Source organism: Rhinatrema bivittatum, chromosome 3 (assembly GCF_901001135.1).
Source record: "Rhinatrema bivittatum chromosome 3, aRhiBiv1.1, whole genome shotgun sequence".
NCBI classification, from domain to species: Eukaryota; Metazoa; Chordata; class Amphibia; order Gymnophiona; family Rhinatrematidae; genus Rhinatrema; species Rhinatrema bivittatum.
Window position 1 is genome coordinate 324,950,497 of NC_042617.1, and position 26,065 is coordinate 324,976,561.

General features: G+C 43.2%; 1 protein-coding gene across 1 annotated transcript in view; it reads right to left on the bottom strand.

Moving 5' to 3' along the window:
* The window catches only part of ARMC2 (armadillo repeat containing 2), a 367,472-nt gene that overhangs the window by 83,515 nt on the left and 257,892 nt on the right, over positions 1–26,065 (bottom strand). Inside the window, exons 9-10 of the mRNA XM_029595303.1 lie at positions 14,613–14,715; positions 13,744–13,967 (exon numbers count right to left, since the gene is read on the bottom strand). Coding sequence (XP_029451163.1) covers positions 13,744–13,967; positions 14,613–14,715 — 327 coding nt within the window. The remainder of the gene's footprint in view (positions 1–13,743; positions 13,968–14,612; positions 14,716–26,065) is intronic.

Sequence of the window (26,065 nt, forward strand, 5' to 3'; positions counted from 1 at the left end):
AATGGATTGCAAGATCTGAGCCAGCATAGTTTTACCAACAGTAGACAGTTCTGATCAATTTCTTTGATTGGGAGACCAGAATTGGATTAGGGAAAAGGACTACATTTAATGTACTTGGATTTCAGCAAGGCTTTTAACATCGTTCTGAATAGGCAATTTATAAGTAAACTAAATGTCCTTGGTATGGGCCCTTAAGTGACTGACTGGGTAAGAAACTGATTGAGTGGGAGGCAATAAAGGTTAGTGGTAAATGGAGCTCAAATCTGAGGAGAGGGTGTTACTAGCGGTATTCCATATGGAGTACTATGTACAGTTCTGGAAACTGCATTTTCATAAGCAAATAAACAAGTTGGCGTTGGTCTAGAGGGTGGCTACTAAAATGGTAAATGGCCTTTGTTCCAACGCATATGTTGACAGACTTAAAGATCTAAACACGTATATACTAGAGATAAGGTGGGATAGAAGAGATATGATGGAGACATTTAAATACCTTCAAGATTTCCATGCACAGAAAGCAATCCTCTTTTAAGGAAAGGAGACTCTAGAACAAGGAATCATGGTCAAAGAGAGTAGACTCTTGAGTAATCAAAGGAAATAGAGTTGCTTACCTGTAACAAGTGTTTTTAGAGGATAGCAAGATGTCAGTCCTCACATGTGGAGGAGGTGACATCATCAGATAGAACCTGGCCCAGATCTTTTATGTCAAAGTTTCTAAAACTTTGTGCCTCACTGAGCATGCCACAATACCACACATCCATGCAGGGCCCTTTCATTTATTTAAAAATAATTATTACCCACTCCCTCCTTGTTTAAGGCAGAGTACATATGAACATACATAAAATCAAGAGCATTACAAAACATAAAAATATACAAAAAACACAAATACTTACAAGCTGCTCATTTTCATGACAAAGCAAAAACATTTACAGTAAAATATTGATCTTATAAGCATATGATGTTGGGCCTAAGGTGGAGTCAAAAGGAACTCTAATCAGCTGGTGTGAAAACTTCTTTAAAAAGGAAGGTCTTTAGTGCCGTCTTGAAGGCCTTCAGTCTTGTTCCTTAGCATTATAAAGAGAAGCCAACTCCAAGGGGAGTCAAGTGGGTTTTAATAGGACTGACATCCTGTCTAGGGAGAACACCTGTTACTGGTAAGCAACTCTATTTTCTCCAAGAACAAGCAGGATGGCTATACTCACTTGTGATGTTTTCCACACCTTCTTGGATGTTTATATGGTTTCAGATTTTGGTATCATCTGCAAAAAGACAAACCTTTCCCGATAGTCCTTCTACAATATTGCTTACAAAAATGTTGGAAAGAAACAGTCCAAGGACTGATCCCTGTGGTACACCACTACTAACATCCCGCTCCTTACAGTGAATTCCATTTGTCTCGTCTCACCCAATCAGTTTCTAACCCAGTCAATCACTTTTGGGCTCATACCAAGGGCACTCAGCTTATTTATAAGCTACCTATGCAGAATTATGTCAATGGGCTTACTGAAATCAAAGTACACTACATCTAACACTCTCTGGGTCACCCAGCTAAAGAAATCGATTAGATCCATCCAACAAGACCTACCTCTGCTAAAAGCCATGCTGTCTTGGATCTTATAATCCATTAGATCCCAGAAACTGCACTATCCTCTGTTTTAACAGCAATTCCATTAATGTTCTTACCACAGAGATAAGACTAACTGGCCTGTAGATCCCAGCCTCCTCTCTACTTCCACTTTCATGAAGAGGAACCACATCTGCCTATGTCGAATCCTCAAGTGCTATTCCCAACTCTAAAGAAGCATTGAATGAGTCAGCCAATGGAGCTGCCAAAACATCTCTAAAACCCTTATCCAATCCCATCAATTTATCTACTTTTAATTAAGCAAGTTCTTCATGAACTCAGTCTTCTGAGAACTGTTTCCAATCTACCTCACTTCCAATCCTATTCATGTCCATTTTCTGTGATCACACGCGAAGCTTAGGAAACACAAAAAACAAACATTTAAGTAATTCCACTTTTTACTTGTCAGAATCTGCCTTTTCCTCCCTTTCATCTCCGAGTTTCACAAAGACACTTTTGTATTTTCTCCTATCATGAACATATTAAAAAAAAAAAAAAGCCTTGTCCCCATGTTTTACCATATTTGCTATTTTTTCTTTCATTTGCAAGTTCACTCTCCTGTTTACTGTCCCAGCTTCTCTTAAGCTTTTCCAGATATTGTCATCTGGCTTCCTTTTTCAGCAATTTCCTCTTGTTTATGAATGCTAACTTTATTTCCTTACTTATTCAGCTACTTTAGAAAATCAGTGACTTTTTTTCCTGGATCACCCCTTAAAAAATCAAGGGGTGATCCAGGAAATTACCAGTGAGGGACGTCCGTGCCAAGCAAAATGGTAGAAACTATCATAAAGAACAAAATTGCTGAACATATAGAGAGGCATAGGTTTATGGAACAAAGCCAACATGGATTTAGCCAAGGGAGGTCTTGCCTCACCAATCTGCTACATTTTCTTGAGGGCGTAAACAAACGTGGATATGGGTGAGCCAGTTAATAAAAGTGTATCTGGATTTCCAGAAAGTATTTGAAAAAGTACCTCATGAGAGACTTCTTAGGAAATGAAAAAGTCATGCGATAGGGGTAGTGTCCTCTTGTGGATTGCCAACTGGTTAAAAGATAGAAAACAAAGTAGGACTAAATAAGTTTTCCCAAGGGATAAAGGTGAATAGGAGTGTCCCAGGGATCTGGTTCTAGGACCACTGCTTTTAATATATTAATTCATAACCAGGAAATGGGAACAAGTAGTGAAGTAATCATATTTACCATGACACAAAATTATTAAAAGTTGACAAAATCACAAGAGGACTGTGAGAAATTGCAAGAGGACCTTGGAAAACTGGGAGACTGGGCATGCAAATGGCAAATTAAATTTAATGTAGACAGTGATGCACTTAGGGAAGAGTAACCCAATTATAGCTACAAAATACAAGGTTCCACATTAGGAGTCACCACTTAGGAAAAGGATCTAGGTGTCATCATTGATAATACCTTGAAATCATCTGCTTAGTGTGCAGCTGCAGCAGCCAAGAAAGCAAATACAATGCTAGGCATTATTAGGAAAAGAATAATGTATGTATCGCTCCATGATACATCCTCTTGAGTATTGTGTGCAGTTCTGGTCACCACATTTCAAAAAAGATATAGCAAAATTAGAAAAGATAGAGAGAAAGGCGACCAAAATGATAAAGGGAATGGAATGATTCCCCTATGAGGAAAGGCTCAAGAGATTAGGACTATTCAGCTTTAAGAAGAGATGGCTGAGGGGAGATATGACAGAGGTCTAATAAAATAACAAGTGGAATGGAATGAGTAAACATTAATCAACTGTTTACTCTTTTGAAAAGTACAAAGACTAGTAGACACATAGGCTGATACAGAAAGAAACGCACAATGTCCTGTGCGCTCGATCCAGTAAATAAAAATATGCTAATTAGGGCCCGCAGTAAAAGGAGGTGCTAGGGCCACTAGCGCATCCCTAGCGCCTCCTTTTTGACAGGAGCGGCGGCTGTCAGCGGGTTTGACAGCCAACGCTCAATTTTGCTGGCATCGGTTCTCGGACCCGCTGACAGCCGCAGGTTCGGAAACTGGAAGACGGCAAAATTGAGCGTCCGGTTTTCAACCTGCGAGCTGATTTAAAAATTTTTTATTTTTTAATTATTTTTTACTTTTGGGACCTTAGACTTAATATCGCCATGATATTAAGTCGGAGGGTGTACAGAAAAGCAGTTTTTATTGCTTTTCTGTACACTTTCCCAGTGCGGAGAGAAATTAACGCCTACCTTTGGGTAGGCGCTAATTTCGGAAAGTAAAATGTGCGGCTTGGCTGCACATTTTACTTAGTGAATCGCGCAGGAATAACTAATAGGGCCATCAACATGCATTTGCATGTTGCAGGCGCTATTAGTTTTGGGGGGGGAGGGGGGGGTTGGACGTGCGTTTTGGACGCGCTACTGGTATTACCCCTTACTGAATAAGGGGTAAAGTTAGTGCATCGAAAACGCTCGTCCAACCGCGGGTTAACAGTGCGCTCCGCCGGAGCGCACTGTACTGTATCGGCCTGACAATGAAGTTACTAGGTAATATATTTAAAACTAATATTCAATACATAATTAAGCTCTGGAATTCATTACTAGAGGATGTATCAAAAGCTATTAGTGTAGCTATGTTTAAGAAAGGTTTGGTCAAGTTCCTTTATTAAGTTGGAGTTGCAGAAATCCATTGCTTATTCTTGGGCTAAGCAGCTTGGAGTCTATCTACCCCTTGGGATCCTGGCAAGTACTTATGAACTGGATTGGCCACTGTTGGAAACAGGATACTGGGCTTGATGGACCTTTGGTCTGACCCAGTATGGCAAGTCTTATGTTATTTACTTTCCTAACGAAAAGGTTAGTTGCCTTTACAATATCTCCTTTTAGTTTTGCCCAATACTGTTACTTCCCCTAGATTTTCCCATCCAGATAACGACTCCTTGAGATATTAGGTGCTACAACCCAAAAAAGAGATCTAGGCATCATAGTGGATAACACATTGAAATTGTGGGTTCAGTGTGCTGCGGCAGTCAAAAAAGCAAACAGAATGTTGGAAATTATTAGAAAGGGAATGGTGAATAAAACGGAAAATGTCATAATGCCTCTGTATTGCTCCATAGTGAGACTGCACCTTGAATACTGTGTACAATTCTGGTCGCCGAATCTAAAGAGATATAATTGCAATGGAGAAGGTACAGAGAAGGGCTACCAAAATGATAAGGGGAATGGAACAGCTCCCCTATGAGGAAAGACTAAAGAGGTTAGGACTTTTCAGCTTGGAGAAGAGACGGCTGAGGGGGGATATGATAGAGGTGTTTAAAATCATGAGAGGTCTAGAATGGGTAATGTGAATCGGTTATTTACTCTTTTGGATAATAGAAAGCCTAGGGGGCACTCCATGTGATACATTTAAAACTAATCGGAGAAAGTTCTTTTTCACTCAATGCACAATTAAACTCTGGAATTTGTTGCCAGAGGATGTGGTTAGTGCAGTTAGTATAGCTGTGTTTAAAAAAGGATTGGATAAGTTCTTGGAGAAGTCCATTACCTGCTATTAATTGAGTTGACTTAGAAAATAGCCACTGCTATTAGTAGCAATGGTAACATGGAATAGACTTAGTTTTTGGGTACTTGCCAGGTTCTTATGGCCTGGATTGGCCACTGTTGGAAACAGGATGCTGGGCTTGATGGACCCTTGGTCTGACCTAGTATGGCATGTTCTTATGCTCACATCAAACGAAAAGTGCAGGAAGAGGATTGATCCTCTTCCTGCACTTTTCGTTTGATGTGACATTATTTTAAAGTGCAGTTTGCTCTGATATGTTCTTATGCTCCCCATTTTAATAATGTTAGTTTTCATAAAGTCTAGGACCCTCGCCTTATAATGAACCATCACAGCCTACACTAATACTGAACCACATTATCTGATGATCATCCACTATGACTTCGGAAACACTGTCCTCATTGGCAAGGGCCAGGTCCAGTATTGTCCCCTCCTGAATACATTCCACTGCCAGCTGATGGAACAGTTCTTGCAGAGAATCCAGGATCGCCCTGCTTCTAAAACAGGGCTGGGCAATTCCAGTCCTTGAGGGCCGCAAACTGAGGCAGAGTGCATGCAAATCATTCTCATGCATATTCATTAGGAATATTCTGAAAACCCGACTGGTTTGCATCCCTCGAGGACAGGAATTGCCTACCTCTGTTATAGAAGACACCATAGCCAGTATGCCCCAATCAGCATCGGCAGACAAATTCCCTAGCAGTAGCACCTCCCCTTTCATAGCAATTTTGTGAACATTTATTTATTTATTTAAGGTTTTTATATACCGGCATTCATGATAAAATCACATCATGCTGGTTTACATTAAAACAGTGGTGCATAGAAAGAAAAAACAAACTGGAACTGTAGTGCGGAAGAAAGCAGTTACAAAAAACAGGGATGCTTAAACTGGGAGAGGAAGGAAAAAGAAAAGGTTAATAGCATTTTAAATATTTACAACGAACAGTTAAATGAGCTGGTTGTGTTATAGAACTAGAAGTTGAAGGACATTAGCTGGAGTCCGGGAAAGCTTGTTTGAAGAGCCAAGTCTTAAGTCTCTTCCTGAAGGTTGGGAGGCAGGGTTCCTGTCTTAGGTCTGGGGGGATGGAATTCCATAAAGGGGGACCGGCAGTAGAGAGGGCCCGATCTCTCAAGGTAATATGTCTAGTGGCTTTGGTTGGAGGAACCTGGAGTGAACCTCTATATGCATCTCTGGTAGGTCTTGAAGAATTGTGTAAGAGGAGAGGAATTTGCAGGTCGATAGAAGTATGTTGATGAATGATTTTGTAGATAACGGAGATGGATTTGTAGAGAATTCTGAAGTGCACTGGCAGCCAATGAAGGCTTTTTAGGATAGGGGAGATGTGATCTCTTCTTCTGGTGTTTGTTAATATTCGTGCTGCCGCATTACATAGAAACATAAAGGTGGAAATGATCAATGTGTGGAGGGAGACGAAGAAATGGCAGAAATATTAAACGAATACTTCAGCTCTGTGTTCACTAAAGAAGACCCTGGAGAAGGACCATCTCTACACAACAAGAAACTGGAGGGAAGCGGAACAGAGGAAAATCCATTTACAGTAGATAATGTATGGGAAGAGCTAAAGAATCTGAAAGTGGACAAAGCCATGGGGCCTGATGGGATTCATCCAAGGATACTGAGGGAGCTCAGAGATGTGCTGGCGGGACCGCTGTGCGACCTGTTCAATAGATCCCTAGAAACAGGAGTGGTGCCGAGTGATTGGAGAAGAGCGGTGGTGGTCCCTCTTCACAAGAGTGGGAACAGAGAGGAGGCTGGTAACTACAGACCAGTTAGCCTCACTTCAGTGGTGGGAAAAGTAATGGAGTCACTGTTGAAAGAGAGAATAGTGAACTATCTACAGTCCGGAGAATTGATGGACCAGAGGCAGCATGGATTCACCAGAGGAAGATCCTGTCAGACAAATCTGATTGACTTTTTTGACTGGGTAACCAAGGAATTGGATAGAGGAAGAGCGCTCGATATCATATACTTGGATTTCAGCAAAGCTTTTGATACGGTTCTGCACAGGAGACTGGTGAATAAAACGAGAAGCTTGGGAGTGAGTGCCGAGGTGGTGACCTGGATTGCAAATTGGTTGACGGACAGAAGACAATGTGTGATGGTAAATGGAACCTTCTCTGAAGAGAGAGCGGTTTTAAGTGGTGTACTGCAAGGATCGGTGTTGGGACCGGTCCTGTTCAATATCTTTGTGAGCGACATTGCGGACGGGATACCCCAAATCAAATAAGCCTGATACTTCACTTTCAATGCATATACAGCAAAGTTCTCTGATTCAACGGCAGGGGAGAAGAAAAACTGATACTTCACACATCCAGCAGAGCTCTCTGCTTCAACGGCAGGGGAGAAGTAAAGAGGGTTCGCACTCACAAAGCGGGGAGTAGCTGGCTTGTTACGGCGGTTACTACCCCAAACCAAATGTGCCTGATACTTCACTTTCGACGCACATCCAGCATGGCTCTCTGCTTCAACGGCATGGGAGAAGACTTATACGTCACGCATATCCAGCATAGCTCCCTGCTTCAACGGCAGGAGAGAAGAAAAACAACCAATAAGGGCTAATAACATAGTCTGGGTAAAACAAATAAGCATGGGTGCAGCTTGCTTATTGCGGCGGCTACTACCCCTAACGAATCAAGCTAGATATTTCACTTGGATGCAGCTCCATCACTGCTCTCTACATTAAAGGTGGGGGTGGAAGGGAAATAGAACCAAGAGCTAAGAGAAACAGATAAGTATGAGAGAAAATGTGTGTGAAGCTTGCTGGGCAGACTAGATGGGCCATTTGGTCTTCTTCTGCCGTCATTTCTATGTTTCTATGTTTCAAGGTCTCTCAGTTGCGTGGATTGTGGGATGCCAGGGTGAGTGGAAGTGATGTTACTGTTCTCAGGAGAGATGAGCAGGAGTTCGGTTTTGGAGGAATTTAATACTAAATTTAGACTAGTGAGGAGGAGTTTGATTTGTTGGTGGCAGTTTTCCCAGTGATCTAGTGTTTTCAAGTATGTGTCTTTAACAGGGATTATTATCTGAATATCGTCCGCATATAGAAAATGTTTTAGATTGAGGCTGGAGAGGAGCTGGCATAGCGGTAAGAGATAGATGTTAAAGAGCGTAGGGGACAGAGATGAACCCTGTGGGACTCCTACAGTTGAATTGTAACGTGATGATTCTTTGTTTTGGATTTTAACCTTGTAGCCTCTGTTATTGAGAAAAGTTTTGAACCAATTAAGTGCGGCGCCAGTAATTCCTATTGCCGCCAACTGATTTATGAGGATGGAGTGATTGACAGTGTCAAACGCTGCCGAGAGGTCCATTAGAATCAGTAGAAATGATTGTCCTTTGTCGAGGCCCATAATGAGGTAGTCTGTCAGGGAAATGAGGAGTGATTCTGTGCTAAAGGCTTTGCGGAACCCATGTTGGGAGGGGAACAGGAGATTATTATCTTCTAAGTAGTCTGAAAGTTGAGTGTTCACTAATTTTTCCATGAGTTTTGCTATGAAGGGCAGGTTGGCGATCGGGCGGAAGTTATTTGGGTCTTTAGGATCCAGATTGGGTTTTTTTTAGGAGTGGTTTGAGAGAAGCCAATTTAAGGTCCTCTGGGTAGAGTCCTTGGGAGAGAGAACAATTAATGATGTCCGCCAGAATTTTGGAAATGGAGTCTGGAATTGTCAAGAGGAGTTTCATAGGAATGTGATCCGTAGGATGAGAGGAAGGTTTCATTCTCCTTAATGCTACTTGTATCTCAGTGGAGGAGATAGGATCGAAAGCTTCAAGACGGGTGCTTTTGAAGTAGAGATTAAAAGAAGTCGAGTATGAGGTGGTATTGGAGGGCAGCTGTGTTAGAAGGCTGGCAATTTTGTTTTGGAAAAATAGAGCTAGTTCTTCCGCTTTAGCTTGTGCTAGGTTGCTAGGAACTTTCAGGGGGTTGATTTGGGTAAGGCTAGATACGTAGGCAAAGAGTGCTTTGGCATCGAAGACCAGGTTATGGATCTTGGAGGCGTAAAAGTCCCTTTTTGATTTTAGAGTAGAGGACTTGTATTGGTGTAGTGTAGATTTGTAGGCGGAGAGTGTGTTGGCACATGGGGCTTTGCGCCATTTGCTCTCTTTCTGCCTTAAGCATTGTTTTAGCCTTCTAAGTTCATTGGTGAACCAAGGTTGTCTTTTGGAAGCATTTGAGTGTGCCCTTTTTGTAGATAGTGGGCAGAGCTTGTTGGCTATATCTTCTGTAATTTTGTTCCAAGAGCAGAGAGCCGTGTTCGGGTCGGTGAGGTCTATAAGGGGAAGTTGAGCGGTCAGGAGGTTCTTAAGGTCTTCTGAGGAGCAAGATTTTCTGTAAAGAAATGTGGGTGAAGGAACGTGGGGGGTGCTGGATTCTTTCAGTGAGAATGAGGTCGAAATAAGAGTGTGGTCTGACCAAGGTACTTTCTTGCAATTGAGGAGCGATGCAGGATAGATGTCTTTGTTAACAAAGATAAGGTCAAGAGTGTGACCGGCTTTGTGTGTCGGTTTGTTCACTATCTGTTTGAATCCCATTGCTGAGAGGGCTGTGAGAAAGGCTTCACAGCTGGTAGTAAGAGTGGGATTGTCTACATGCATGTTAAAATCACCTAGGATAATGGCTGGGGCGTCCAAGTTGAGGAGAGTTGAGACTATTTCCACCATAGGAGATGCGTCTGTTTCCAGGAGGCCCGGGGGAGCGTAGACAAGTAGAATTTGAAGATGGTCTGAAGTGAAAAAGCCGATTTCTAGTTTGGAGTACGAGTTGACTGGGTGTTGAGAGAATCTTAAGTTTTTTTTAGTTGCTAAAAGAATTCCGCCTCCCCTTTTTTTCTGTCTGGGGAGTGAGAAGATGTCATATGTCAGCGTCGGTAGTTGGTTTATTATGGCTGTGTCTGAGTCTTTAAGCCATGTTTCAGTTAATGCGCATATATCGGGCTTAGTGTCGGAGAGATAGTCGGCGAGAATCAGTGATTTCTTGGTTAGAGATTGTGCGTTGAATAATGATAGCGAAAATAGGGTGAGGCCTAGAAGTTGGGTGATCGGTGTAATCAGCATTGGAGTGAGGGATTTTAGGTTGCGGTGTTGTGCTTGCCTGGTTGATTTTCCTATCAATGGTAGGCAGTGATGAAGAATCGGGATTGTAAAAACTGGATGCATTCTGGGAGATCGGTTTGGCGAGAGTAGTAGACTGGAATGGGGGGGTAAAGAGGTGGCAGGCGGAGGATGTTAGAGAATTGTATAAGAATGGGAAGGGAAGGGAACATCTTGCATTAAATCTCTATCCATTTCTTCTTTCTGTGATGGAGGTCTGTGTATCACACCAATATAAATGGATGTTCCATGCCCTTTTTCCAGATTAACTCACAGTGCCCCTTACCTCGTAAGCCCTGCAGTTCTGTGACAATATATATTTTTTTCTACATAGTGCTATTCCTCCTCCCCTTCTTTCTACCCAGCCCTTCTTTAATAACTATATCCTAGTCATGGTTTTCCAAGTCCCACATCTGAGATCCACAGCATCCATGTCAGCTGCTTCCATAACTGCCTCTAGATCCGGCACTTTATTTTGGATACTATGGACATTAGTTCACATAGCTTTCCTGATATTGCCTTTTTCGCCATTTCTGTACAAGTGTTTAATGTTTTATTTACATGAGGGCTTATACCCAACGATGGATGAAAAGACAGAATGGTGAATAAAACAGAAAATGTCATAATGCCTCTGTATCGCTCCATGGTGAGACTGCACCTTGAGTACTGTGTTCAATTCTGGTTGCCACACCTCAAAAAAGATATAGTTGTGATGGAAAAGGTACAGAGAAGGGCGACCAAAATGATAAAGGGGATGGAACAGCTTCTCTATAAGGAAAGGCTAAAGAGGTTAGGGCTGTTCAGCTTGGAGAAGAGACGGCTGAGGAGGGATATGATAGAGGTGCTTAAAATCATGAGCGGTCTAGAATGGGCAAACGTGAATCGGTTATTTACTCTTTTGTATAATAGAAGGACTAGGGGGCACTCCATGAAGTTAACAAGTAGCACATTTAAGACTAATCGGAGAAAATTCTTTTTCGGAATTTGTTGCCAGAGGATGTCATTAGGACAGTTGGTATAGTTAGGTTTAAAAAAAAGGTTTGGATAAGTTCCTGGAGGAGAAATCCATTAATTGCTATTAATCAAGTTGATTTACGAAAAAGCCACTGCTATTACTGGCATCAGTAGCATGGGATCTACTTACTGTTTGGGTATTTGCCAGGTACTTGTAACCTGGATTGGCCACTGTTGGAAACAGGATGCTGGGCTTGATGGACCCTTGGTCTAACCTAGTATGGCAACTTCTTATGTTCTTATCTTAGTTTAAAGTCCATCTCAGTAAGTTTGCCAATCTGTTCTGGAATACACTTCCCCTTTTTCAATAGGTGGACACCATCTTTGCTCAGCAGTCCTTGGAAGACCATCCCATGGTCCAGGAACTCAAAATCCATCTTTTATTATCACAGAGATTTGCTTTGGTTGATCAGAATCACCAGCATCAAAGACGTTTTCCAGTGTGGGTATGTTCCCAACATCCTCCTCAGTAAAGAACGAAGCAAAGAGTTCATTTAGTTTTTCTGCTGTATTCTTGTCCTCCCTCAGCACTCCCACTTAGCTTTCTCCAACATTGTTTCCCCCTTTTCACGATTCTATATTGGCTCCCTATCTGCTTCAGCATTCAGTTCAAATGTTTTTCTTAGCGAGTGCATTCACTCTGTAGCTCCATGATACCTCTTCCCCTCTCATGTCCCTCTACATCCCTTCCTTGTGACCTCCATTTGTTGGACAAGCTGTTTCAATCTGTGCCCTTCTCCTCCATTGCTAATTCTCGACTCTTGCGGCACCTTCCTGAACAGGTATATCTTGCTGCATATCTCTCTAGTCTTATTCAAGTCCCACTTAAAGACTCACCTCGTTGAAACTATTAAATCCAAAATCCCTGATGCTGCCTGACCTTGGCTCTCTCACATTAACACATTTTATTGTAATAGTTAAGTGATTACTACAAAAAAAAAGATTTTATCAGCATGTCTCAAAAAGATTTAAGTTCCATGGAGCAGAACCTCTCTCCTCCCCAGCCAAGGAACGCCCCCGACAGACAGGTGACTTTTCAGTTATCTGTCTAAATGGTTTTTGAATATCTATCCCTTTAAGTAATGTAGTAGTGATTGAGTATGCAAGATCCCCCACTTAGTTCACACCCAGCATCCCTCCCTTTTCTTATTTAACCTCAAAACTTTGTAATAATTTAAGTAGCTACCAAAATTAGCAGAGCTGTGGGCTGAACTTCTGGCAAGTCACTTTATCCTCTGTTGCCTCAGGTACAAAATTAGATTGTAAGCCCTGTGGGGATAGGGAAATAGGGAAGTAACTGAATGAAATCCGCTTTGATGTACACTTTGAAGTGCTGAAAAGCAGAATATAAAAATCTAAAACCTAAATCTAATGTAGACTTTCCAGACAATGCTCTGCCATTACCAACCTGATCAACACATGGTTATCCATAGCCTGACAGGCAAATTTGGCTACTGAGTGCCTGCATCTTTGCTAGGACTTTTAAGCATGCTTCATATTACTCATTTTGCCATTCATTCTTTTAGTCCCAACTCTTGTTGTTCAATTGTTTAGAAAGAGCACTGTGTGTCATGACGTCATGCTCCCACTCTCTCTTCACTTTCTGTAAATAAGGGTCCTCTGTGCTTATCCCATGCTTTCTTGAGATCAATTATTGTTTTAGCCTCCAACACACACTCAGAGTTGCTCCACACATCTAGCACCCTTTTCATGAAAAAAAATATTTCCCAACATTGCTCCTGAGTCTACCCTCCTCCCCATGAGCCTCATATGATTCTTTGCTCTAGAACAGTATTTCCCAAACCTGTCCTAGAAGAACCCAGCCAGTTGAATGAGAAATTTGCATGCACAGCTTCCATATCTTGCAAATATTTTATGCATATTCACTATGGATATCCTGAAAACATGACGGCCTGTGGGTCTCCCAGGACAGGTTTGGGATCCTTTGCTTTAGAATATCCTTTACATTAAAAAAAAAAAAGTTAACTTTTGGACATGCTTAATATTTTTCAGGTTTTTTAACTTCTCCATCATATCTCCCGTCTCTCTTCTCCTCTAAAGTATTCATATTTAGATCCTTAAGTCTCATCTCCTACGGATTTGGTGCAGACTCTGCCCTTCTCTGTATAGTCTCCACTCTGTCTATAATCCTCTGGAGGTACAGCCTGAGTCTATGTCCAGTTCTGGAAGGACATACCTCTGGAGGGATATAAATCATACAGATGTTCTAGAGAAAGGCTACCAAAATAGTTTGGTATTTCATCAAAAGTCATACAAGATGAGCATCAAGGAATATTAATAAGAAATTGTTTCATTCATAAGGCACTGCAATAGTTTATCATCATTCCGCACATGAGAACACTGTGAGCAAACAAAGTAGGCATTTTTCCATATAGCACCACTTACACTGATCCTGGGCTAAGCACATTTAAGGTATTACATATTTTGGCAAGTCAAGAGGTTACTGACCTGCACTGAAAGGTGACCCAAACTGGAGGAATCTGCGGGACTTTCTTTAAAGGCATTGTTGATCTGCTTCATCAGGTGCACCAGAGTCTCAACTGCACCTTTGGCAAGTATATCTTTGAGAAGTTCAGCATTTCCAGAAAGGAACTTGATGGTGCCCAGACAATATAAAAATGCTTCCCTGTTAGCAATTAGCTCTTCAGATTTCAGTACTTCCAACAAAGAATCTGTACAAAGAACATTGCTAAGTATAAAGATTCACATTATTATACTCTAAGGTTTTGACTGTGGTTTCAGCTTTTAAGAGAGACAAGTATAGCAAGCAGCAGAAAGAGCAAAATCATTGATTGCAGCAATTATCATCCAGTATATAGATTCTGGTGCAGTCTTCAGGATGATCAAAGTCTGAGTTTTAATGCAAGATCTAGAATGTGAAAACCATTCTTGCATGCCATTTCTACAGCCCACCTATGTCCTGTTAAATGCAGGAATTTTGGCGGTTTGCTAAACACTCCTCCAATGGATCTGCATTGTTAAGCATGGCGAGTGGTACTGTTTCTCCCACATCATCTCAGAATCGCACCAACACCACCAGAGTCACGGACTTATAACTTTTCTCCCGCCCCTGATTTATTCCTGCTTCTAACGGGAAAGTAAATTTCTGCATTTTATTTTATTTAGCTTGCACTCATGCTTGTTCATTTGCAGTTCAAGGTGAGTTACATTCGAGTACTGATAAGATTTCAAGATCAAACAGTTTTGTTGTACATTTCAGAATGAACGCCACATTCTGGTTACTTCTATCCTGTTAGCTATAAGGCGGGAACAGCATAAATTAGGAATTTATGAAGCTGGATATCAAGGACACTCACCAAACAGGCTGTCCTTCTGGAAGAGCAAATCATTGTTCTCGCTTCTGCTAATTTTAAATACGAGCTTGCACACATTCAGAAGATTCTTCCCACTCACTTTAAGCTTCAAAAATAGAAAATCAAATTACACTTAAAGTTTTCATATGAAACATCAATTACTAGTAAACATAATATACTATGACAACAGTCCTGACATAACCTGGCCTAATAGGCTGCAAAGCAAAATGATTCTAAGTGACATTTTTGTTTTTAGGTTTGTTATAGCTATTTCTTGCAGTTTTTAAAGAGAATTGTTCTTGCTATCTGATTGTTAACATATCTGCTAATTTTCTGTTCAATAGCGGTTCCCATGTGCCTAAATTTGGATTTTCATACAGGTTAGTCTTTTCAGAAGTGCTGTTTGCACTTGGAGTCCCACCCATCCTAACATAAAACATTAATAAGACAGGCCAAAAGAATTTAAGAAGATGGTGCCATAGAGGCAAAAACTAATAATAAAACATTCAAAGTAAGCAGCCTGTGAGAGTCAGTTGGGCCACTAGATGACCAAGGAGTAAAAGAGGCACAAAAACTAAAAGGCTTCTTTGCTGTGGTCTTTACTGAGAACAATGTTGGGGAGATACCCACACTAGAAGTGTTATTTTAATGATGAAATTCAGAGGGAACGGAAGCAAATCTTTGTAAAACTGGAAGATGCAATACAACAACCTGACCAACTAAAGAGTAACAAATCACCAGGACCAGATGAAATTCAGCCCAGAGTTCAGAAGAGACTCAGTAATGGGTCTGCAGTTTCATATTTAGTATTCTGTAGCCTACAATTAAAGCCAGCTACTGTACCTGAATGGCTAGAGAGTGGCCAACGTAATAATGATGCGAATGGGAAAAATGTTCCTTTGATTTGTTTACTGATCAAATGAAATTTCCCATATTTGTCCTAGAATACTAGTTTGCACCATTTGATTTCGGAAGTTTACACACACAAATGCCATTTTACATGTATAGAAGCTTGACAAAAGAAAAAAAACCATACAGCCTATCTAGTTCGCCCTTCCACACCAAATACTCAGTTCTACAATCCCTCCCTCAGAGATCCCCTATGCTTGTCCCATGCTTTCCTGAATTCAGACACTGTCCTTGTCTCCACCGCCTCCACTGGACAGCTGTCCGTGCATCCATCATCCATTCAGTAAAGAAGTACTTTCCTACATTACTCCTCAGTCTACCCCCTTTCACCCGCCTCCCATGACCCCTCATCCCAGAACCTTCTTTCCATAGAAAGAGGTCTGCTTCTTGCGCATTGCTACCTTGGAAGTATTTAAATGTGTCTATCGCATCTCCTCTATCCCACTTTTCCTTTAAGATATACATGATTAGATCTTTAAGTCTGTCCCCATATACTTTAGAATGAAGATCACTGAGCATTTTAGTAGCAGCCCTTTGGACTGACCATCTGATTTATATCTTTTTCAAGCTGCGGTCTCCAAAATTATATTCAGTATTCCAAATGAGGTCTCAAAAGGAACTTATAAAGGGGCAATATAAACTCATTTGTTTTTTGCTGACCATTCCTCTCCCTATGCACCCAATCATCTTTCTAGCTTTTGCCAACCATCTGGCTGGCCACCTGGAGATTATCCGATACGATCATCTCAGATCCCGCTCTTGATTTGCACTTAGAATTTCACCTCCTGTGCTGTACTTATGTTTTTGCAGCCAAAATGCATTTCTGCATTTTTTTTAGCTTAAAATCTTGGCTGCCGGACTCAAGATCATCCTCAAGTTTCGCTAGATCCTTCACTTTCCACACCTTTCTAGGTATCTACCCTGTTGCAGATTTTGGCATCACCCGCAAAAAGGCAAACCTTTCCTAAAAGTCTTTCCACAATATTGTTTATGAAAATATTGAAAAGGGCTTGTGGCACACCACTAGTAGACCCTCTCCTTGGAATGAACTCCATTTACTGTTATCCTTTGTTGCTTCCCACTCACCAGTTTCTAATTAATCAGTCATGTTAGGGCCCAGACCAAGGAGACTCAGTATTATTTGTGCCACCTTTGTGGAACTATGTCAAAAGACCTTACTGAAATCCAAGTATACTACATCTAGTGCAATCCTCTGATCCAACTTGCTGGTCACCCAATCAAAGAAATTGATCAGATTTGTCTGATACCACCTACCTCTGGTAAACTATTCTGCCTTGGATCTTGTAAATCTACTGGATTCCAGAAATCACATTATCCTCTGTTTTTAGCAGTGATTCTATTAATTTAGTCACCATAGAGGTCAGACTAACCTTACTCCTACTTTTGTCTCCAGTTCTCCAAACTACTCCCAACTCTAAAGAATCATTGCAAAGGTCTGCCAGGGGAGCTGCCAGGACATCTCCAAGTTCTTTTAATATCCTTGGATGTATCACTTCTGGCCCCCACTGCTTTATCTACTTTTATTTTAGCTAGCTCCTCAGTCTTCTGGAAATTGAGTTTTACCTCGCTTCTAATCTTATTTGTGTTCACCTTCTCTGATCCTACTCCTGCACTTCCTTGGTGAACACCGAACAAAAATATTTGTTAAACAATTCAGCTTTCTTCTTGTCAGCCTCTACATATGCCTCCCCTTCACTTCTGAATCTCATAAAGCTACTTTTACACTTTACTTCTGGGGGAATTTTGCTCAAAAAAATTTAAAATTCTGCGCACAAAAACTTTAAATTCTGCAAACTTTATAATGGTCAAAATAACACAATTTACATGACAGTCTTTAAGTAATTACATTTTAAATTAATAGAGAAAAAGTTATTACTTAACGAATCAGAATTTTAAATATTTTGAGCAGAATTTCCCTGGAAATTCACTGTAAGAGTGTCCCTTCCATTCACTCTCCCTACTTCCCTGGCTACTTTGCCCTCTCAGGCCCCCAACTCCTCACCTGCCAGTATCTCTCCCCTCCACTCTATTGCCAGTCCCAGAATTTGACCCCGTTCTCAGTACTGTCCCTCACACAGGCTACCTCTGTCCCTCCCTCTCTCATACACATGCTCCCTCTCTCTAATATACATACACACACCCTCATACAGGCTCCCTTACTCTCTTGCACGCACACACATCCCCTCATACAGGGCCCTCTTTCTTGCATACACACCCACACAAGCTCCCTTTCTCTCTCACACATACACCCTCACACAGGCTACCTATGTCTCTCTCTCACGGCACACGGGGATCTTTCATCTTCGCCGCGAGCCAGGGCCTTCATCTTTGCTGAGAACAGAGCACGTCCCACGGCACGTGCTCCATTCGCAGCATGCCAGGGTCTCCTCTGCTATTTTCTGCGCAGAATTTGGCAATTCGTGCAGGGGGAGAATTCTATGCAAATTATGCGCTCCGCAGTAGCGCAGAATTCCCCCAGGATTAACACTTCTTCCTATCACTAAGATATCTAAAAATGCCCTATCCCCATGTTTTACCATATTGGAGAAATTACTTACCTGATAATTTCGTTTTCCTTAGTGTAGACAAATGGACTCAGGACCAATGGGTATTGTGCTCTCCTGACAGCAGATGGGAGACGGAGTCAAATTTCAAAGCTGACGTCACCCTACATATACCCGTGCAGTAAGCTTAGCTCTTCAGTATTCTCTTCGAAAAGCCAGTGTGGATATATGTTGCTTAATACTTGATAAACCTTGAACTGGTTAAACTGATTATATATATTTTTTTGAAACTGGAGACCGCCAGTGCACTCAAACAATAAACGCTGACACCAGACAAATTGTGGGTGTCTTGAACTAGATACAGGCCGTGGCTTACCCGTATTTGCTTAGTCTTGAGATTTGTTATCCGAGGTTCTCGATTTCTGGAGCAGCCATGGGTGGGATGCTGAGTCCATCTGTCTACACTAAGGAAAACGAAATTATCAGGTAAGTAATTTCTCCATTTCCTAGCGTGTAGCCATATGGACTCAGGAGCAATGGGATGTACAAAAGCTACTCTTGCACAGGGTAGGAGGCTGCCCTTGGCCCACTTAGTACTGCCCTTGCAAAGACTGTATCCTCATTGGTCTGAACATCCAGGCGTAGAACCTGGAGAAGGTGTGTAAGGAGAACCACATTGCCGCCCAACAGATCTCAGCTGGCGATAGCAGCTTGGTTTCAGCCCAGGAGACTGCCTGGGCCCTTGTAGAATGAGCCTCGACCAGTAGAGGTAATGGCTTTCCTGCCTCTATGTAGGCTGCCTTAATTACTTTTTTGATCCAGCGTGCTGCTTCCGCTTGTTTCTTCCCACTGTGAAGAATGAACAGGTGATCTGTTTTGCGCAAGGGTTCCGATCTTTTCAAGTATCAGACTAGGATTCTGCCTACATTCAGGTGGCAAAGGAGGCGTGAGTCTTCAGAGTCCTTGTGCTTATCTGGAGATGGTAAAGATATGGTTTGGTTTATGTGGAACTGGGAAACCACTTTCGGTAGGAAGGATGGTACAGTACGCAGCTGTATGGTGCCCAGGGTGAACCTGAGGAATGGTTCCCGGCAGGATAGTGCTTGAAGTTCAGAGATGCGCCGAGCTGAACATATTGCGACCAAGAACACTGTCTTTAAGGTCAGGAGACGTAGTGACAGACCGTGTGTTGGTGTGAAGGAATCCCCTGCTAGGAAGTCTAGTACTAGGTTGAGGTTCCATAGAGGAACTGGCCACTTTAGGGTTGGTCGGAGTTGCTTAACCCATTTCAGGAAGCGAGACACATCTGGTTGAGTTGATAGTCTGGTACCGTCCACTTCGGATCTGAAGCAGGTCAGTGCTGCAACTTGGACTTTGAGGGAGTTGAGAGATAAGCCCTTCTTCATGCCGTCCTGCAGGAATTCCAGGATAGTGGGAATCTTGGCTGTACACGGGAGGACCCTACGGTCTTCACACCAGGCTTCGAATACTCTCCAGATTCGTATGTAAGACAGATGTGGAGAACTTGCGTGCCCGGAGCAGGGTGTCAATCATGGCCTTCGAATAACCGCGCTTCTTCAGGCTCGTCCTCTTAAGGGCCATACCGTAAGAGAGAATCGAGCCAGATCTTCGTGGAAGATCGGTCCCTGCTGAAGAAGGTCCCTGTGTGGAGGTAGACACATAGGGTCCCCCGCAAGTAGTCTTCGCATGTCCACATATATGGGTGTCTTGACCAGTCCAGGGCAACTAGTAGAACAAGCCCCCTGTGGTGCTCTATCTTGTGGATGATCCTGCCCAGTAGTGGCCAGGGTGGGAAGGCGTACAGGTGGTCTTCCTCTGGCCAGTTCTGGACGAGAGCGTCGATTCCCTGGGACTGTGGTTCTCGTCTGCGACTGAAGAACCTGAGCATTGAGACAGGTTGCCAGTAGATCCATAACTGGGAGACCCCAGTGATTTATTATCAGTTGGAAGGCCGTGTCCGCCAGCGACCATTCCCCCAGGTCTAGGCTCTCCCTGCTGAGGTAGTCCGCTGAGACGTTGTCTTTTCCCGCAATGTGGGAGGCCAAAATCCCTTGCAGATTTATTTCCGCCCACACCATGAGGGGGGTCTATCTCCAGAGACACCTGCTGGCTCTTGGTTCCTCCCTGGCAGTTGATGTAGGCAACGGTTGTTGCATTGTCCAACATGACTCTGACTGACTCGCATCCATAGCCACCATCGGAGCTGGTCCCGAACTTCTGCTGGTAGTTGGAGGTGAATTGAGTAGTTCTGGGACGTTGGGTTCCATCATGACAGAAGGAAACGCTGTAGCGGTCGCATATGGGCCCTTGCCCACAGAATGACTTCCAGAGTTGACGTCATGAGGCCGAGGACTTGAAGGTAGTCCCATACCTCGAGGCGAGCATAGGTCAACAGTTTTCGCAATTGATCCATCAGTTTCCTTCTCCTTGGAGGTGGGAGGAAGACCTTGTTCTTTTTGGTGTCGAACCGGACTCCCAGGTACTCTAGTGACTGGGAGGGCTGTAGGCAGCTCTTGGCTGTGTTCATGACCCACCTGAGCTCCTGCAGTAGCTTCTTGACTCTGGTGGTCACTTGTCGACTTTCCTCTGGAGACTTTGCCCTGATCAGCCAATCGTCCAAGTAAGGATGTACCAGGACTCCTCCTTTCCTCAGTGTTGCCGCTACTACCACCATAATTTTGGTGAAGGTTCTGGGAGCGATAGCTAGACTGAAGGGTAGCACTCGGAATTGGTAATGATGACCCAGTATCGCAAAATATAGGAAGCCCTGGTGGTCCCGATGGACCGGGATGTGAAGGTAGGCTTCGGATAGGTCCAGAGAGGTTAAGAATTCTCCCGGTTGTACTGCCATTATAACTGAGCGTAGGGTTTCTATGCGGAAGTGTGGTACCCTTAGGTAATATTTGACAGCCTTGAGGTCCAGGATGGGCTGAAATGCCCCTTCTTTCTTGTGGATGTTAAAATAGATGGAATAGTGGCTAGTATTTTGTTGGGTTGCGGGCACCGGGGCTATTGCCTTCAGGCTGAGTAGTCTTGCTAGTGTGGTTTCTATTTCCAGCCTCTTGGAGTGGGAGTGACAGGGTGATCTCAAATTTGTCTCGAGGGATACTGTGAAATTCCAGAGAGTACCCTTCTCGACAGTTAGGACCCACTTGTCCGATGTTATCTTGACCCATCTTTGGTAGAAGAGGGCAAGTCTGCTCCCTATGGATCCTGTGGATGGGTCTGCGTCTTCTCATTGAGGGGTATGGCCAGAGCCTGCCCCTGAGCCTGCTCCCCTCTTGGTGTGTCTGTTGCGAAAGGACTGAGACTTTCCTGAGGGATGAGGTGCTTGGGGCTGTGTGTTCTTGTAAGGTCTAAAATACTGCGATCCTCTACCCTTGGTTCTTCTGGGGGAGGAGTACCAAATTCTTTTGTTCCTATCTTCTGGTAGCCAGGGTACTGGAGATTCGCCCCATTTGTTGGCTAACTTCTCCAATTCGCTTCCGAATAAGAGAGATCCTTTAAAAGGCATTCTCGTGAGGTTCGATTTGGATGTCGCATCAGCCGACCAATTCTGGAGCCATAGTTGTCTACTGGCTGCCACTGCCAAGGCGACGTTCCTGGCTGAGGTGTGCACAAGGTCTGAGGTAGCTTCAGTAAGGAAAGAGACCACAGGCTCCATCATTTCTCCGGATGTAGTTACGTCTCTGGAGAGGAGCAAACAGGAACGTGCAACCAATGCGCAGCAAGAAGCAATCTGCAGTGTCATTGCTGATACATTAAAGGCCTGCTTAAAGATGGATTCCAGTCATCTGTCCTGGTTATCCTTCACTGCCGCTCCTCCCTCAACAGGGATCATTGTGAAATTTGAGACTGCACAGACCATAGCGTCCACTTTTGGGAAACGTAGGTGTTCCTTGGCAGTGGGTTCCAGAGGATATAGGGCTTCTAGGGCCCGCCCCCCTTTGAATCTGGCCTCTGGGGCATTCCATTCCAGATCTATCAGTTCCTGGATGGCCTCCAACATAGGAAAGTAGCATGAGGCCTTACGGAGGGACACCAAAATGGGGGTTCTTCTTTGGATCCGCTATAGGGTCAGTGCCTGGAATGCCCAGCATCTTCAGAGTCTGGGACACGAGGGCTGGTAATTCGTCCTTGTGGAAGAATCGAAGCATGGTTCAGTATGGCTCCATCCCTGGAGGGATTTCTCCTTCTTCCAGGGAGTCAGTCTCGTCATCTGAGGTGTCTGCATCCCTATTAGGGAGGCTCTTGGTTAGGAGAGGCATGTCTCGAGGAACCCGGGAGGTGCTGGGAAGGTCCTGTGCTTCTCTCAGGGGTTGAATCTGGTGCGCAGCAGGGGCTGGTTGTGCCTGGACAAAGATTTGCAACCCTTTAAAAATTTCCACCCAGGAGAAGGTCCCTGGGTCCATGTTGATTCCAGGAGGGGTTGTAGTAGAAGCCCCAGAGGTGCCTTCCTGTGGGGGCGCCAAGTTGGAGATACATAGGTCCGGGGTACAATCATCAGTGGTTCCAGACCCATCTCCTGGCTGAAGGGGGCCTTGCTTTGGTTCACCCTGTGCCTCTTCGCACTGCTGGCATAGGAAGGATTCCAATTCAGGTTGCATGGCTCTTAAGTGGCAGGTTGGGCAGAGGGAGTGTCCCTTGGCCTTCTTGGATGGTGGTGCCATTGTTTGTGTGTGTTTCAAACTCGGCTGTGCGTGTAGGTATGCGCGCGGATGCACTAAGTTGTGTGCGCCGGGTGCGCCAAGGTTATGCACACGGGCTACGGACTTTGTGCGCCTAACTCCGATGTGCGCACCGCTGTGTGCATGACAGTGCGCACGCCACAGTGCGCACGGCTCAGTTGTGCGCACAGCTCTGCGCTGCCTCTATGGATGCGCTCAAGTTAGGCCTGCCCCGCACGTACCGCTGGTCAGGGGGGAGGGGGGGGGGAAATGGCGCTGACGACCCCGATGGCAAGATGGTGCCCCCCCGGAAGGGTCTCCACGTGTGTGGACCCTTGCGCTGAATCAGGGCCTAGCCCAACCTGGGCTGCTCAACCCGATCAGTGCCCTTTAAACCTCACTGGGAGGATGATCGGTATGTCTATTCGAGCCTTGGAGACCGGAGACTTAAATGTAAAGGTCTCGACCTTACCTGGTCTTGGCGCTTACTGGTTGCGTGCCGGGCGGTCTCTCCAGCTGCGGGGGGAAAGGGAAAATACCTTCACCGCCACGCTCAAATCTGCACCCGCTGCCTTTCAGTCACCCTGGGGGCTAAGTCCACACCAGGAACCGGCTGCCAGACCAAAACTCACCTCTGGGGGATATCGAAAATCACCTCAGGAACTCTTGACTGTGAGAAGAACCCTTAGGTTTCACCGCAGGAGAAGTGGGGCTCTCTTTTTAAAAGTAAATTTTCTTTCTTTCTTGTTGTAAATGTTACACTATTCTCGTGTAGATAGTGTCCGCATCTGCTATGGAGACTGCTCTCCTGACCACTTTATCAGCTTCTATTAGCTTTTCCAGATACTTTCACCTGTTTTCTTTTTGCAAACTCTTATAGTTTATGGAAACTAACCTTTCCCGCTCCCTCCTTTACTCTGAATTGAAATTTATGCACTTAAGTATACCTGTGTACAGTTTTGGATAGAAGATATATTACCTTTATTAATAGGAAATGATCAACTGGTTTTGTGAAGGAGATCATCCATTAATAATACGAGAAGACTGATAAATATCCATTTAGCAAAAAGATTCAAAATCTCTGGGGTGATTCTATCACTGGATGCAGATAAGGCATTCGACAGGATATCTTAGCAATACCTATTTTCTGTATTACTCTATTTTATTATGCATGTGAGTTTGTCATCTGCTGAGATCTGCAGATTAGCAGAGGACAAATGTTTAAAATAAATCTTCCCACCTGAGTGAGATAAAGCAAGATATCCATGTATAGTGATATCTTGTACGTGAAGTTATGTATAGTAATCCTCACAATATCTGGGAATTCTATTATCCTCTGTACTAGTGGTTCAAGTGTCAAATTAAATAATGAAGGGGAGAGAGGGCATCCCTTCCTATTACCTTATTCTATATTAAATGCAACAGAAAGGCCTCCATTAGCCAATATTTGAGCATGGAGAGTTTTATATAATGTTGCATAGTCCATATAGGTATTCAAAAAGTTTTCTTTTATTTCTACACAAACTGCAGCTCCACTGTTACCATCAATATTTTTCAATGGGCCCCCTGACATGGACCCGTATTTCGCCGAGGCTGCGTCAGGAGGGTCAAATTACAATTACAATTCGTAATTCTTCTTAATAATGTTTTGCCAAAAATCTGTTTAATAGTGTAGAAATAAAAGAAAACTTTTTGAATACCTTTATGGACTATGCAACATTGTCTGCACTTATTGTGGTTGAACTATAATTTCTGAGTGCAGTCTTGCTCTTGTGTTCCTTTGAGTTTTATATAATGCCATCACACACTGAAGGAATTATGTAGGAAAGCTAGAATATCTTAGTACATTAAAAATAAATAGAACAATGCACAATTACACAGAAGTAACACCACACAGTATATGAACTTAAAATAGCACAAACAGCACAGAACATGGAGATCATGCAACAAGACCAGCAGGATCATGAGCCATCTGGGAATTCCTGCTTAAAGAATTGAGTTTTCAGCGATTTATGGAAACGAAGCCAATCATTCTTGGATCTAATAAACTCAGATAATTCATTCCATAGAATGGGCCCATTAATGCTAAAGATCCGATTAAGAGAAGTTGCCATGTGCACTTGTGTTAATGAAGGAATTTCTAACAGATGTTGAGTGGATGATTACAAAGTACCTATAGGATGATAAGAGCGAATTGATGAAGAGATACATGCTGGTGCAGTCCTATTGAGGGCCTTCCAAACCAGAGTTAAAGTTTTAAATTTCACTCTCCAGACAATGGGTAGCCAATGTAAATCAGCTAGAATGGAAGAAATGTGTTTGTGCAATGATGATCCAGCAATCAATCTAACTGCCGAATTTTGGATTTATTATCAACTGTGTATAGGGAACTTCTCACTGTGTGGTTTTGTGCAGCAGCCCTATACTTGGAATAGCCACCATGTGTTTATCCCTTTGTATGGCTGCAGACTATTCTCAATCTAATTTTTCATGAAATTTGCGTTTTTCTTTTTTAGTTTAAATTAATACTCAATGTCCACTCCCCTTGGCGGTCACCTCGACTTCCATCCAATGCTCCTGCTTTTACTTAAATATTTATCTGTCTCTATATTGTAGGTCAAAGCCTATCCCTCTTTCATGGACCTTTTCATGAGACAAGGCCGCCTGCCTGACAACGGCCGTTTTTCGACAATGTTAGTCTGCTTGAGGGACCTTGGAGAGCTTCTATATTAGCCATTCATTGCTTCAGAGGCTCTAGAAAATATTCTTAAAAATATAACATGTATTATTTATTCTATTATATATCCACTATTAAAAACAGATTTCTACCACACCAAAGAGTTTTTTTGTACTCACATGCTCGATTTTCAAATGAGTTTTGTGCATGATGCCTCTGTTCTGTCATTCGGCATCCCTGCCCGCTCTCTCTGTTTTTAAAACTACCCTGGACCAATCAAAAATCTTTTTCCAAAACGAAGCTGCTTTCTCGCGACCCTTAACGTAATATGCGGACCGGATTGAAAACCATGTTCGCTTCTTTGAATCGCCTCAACGGACATGATTGAGACCTGTGTGGCTCATGTTTTAGGTCTATGTGCGGACCTGGTAAAACCCTGTCCGCTTTTTTGAATCTCAACGGACCTGATTGAGAACTGTATGGTCGATATTTTACTTCCCTGAATGTCCTGTGCTGACTTAGTTGAGAACCTTAAGGCCCATGGATTTCTACGCTGATTTTTCTCAGTGACCCCGACTAAATGTCTCTCCCCGGTACTCCCCATCGACCAATGCTTGTTGTTTCTTGTCCTGTCCCTGAACTTAAATCAGGTATTAA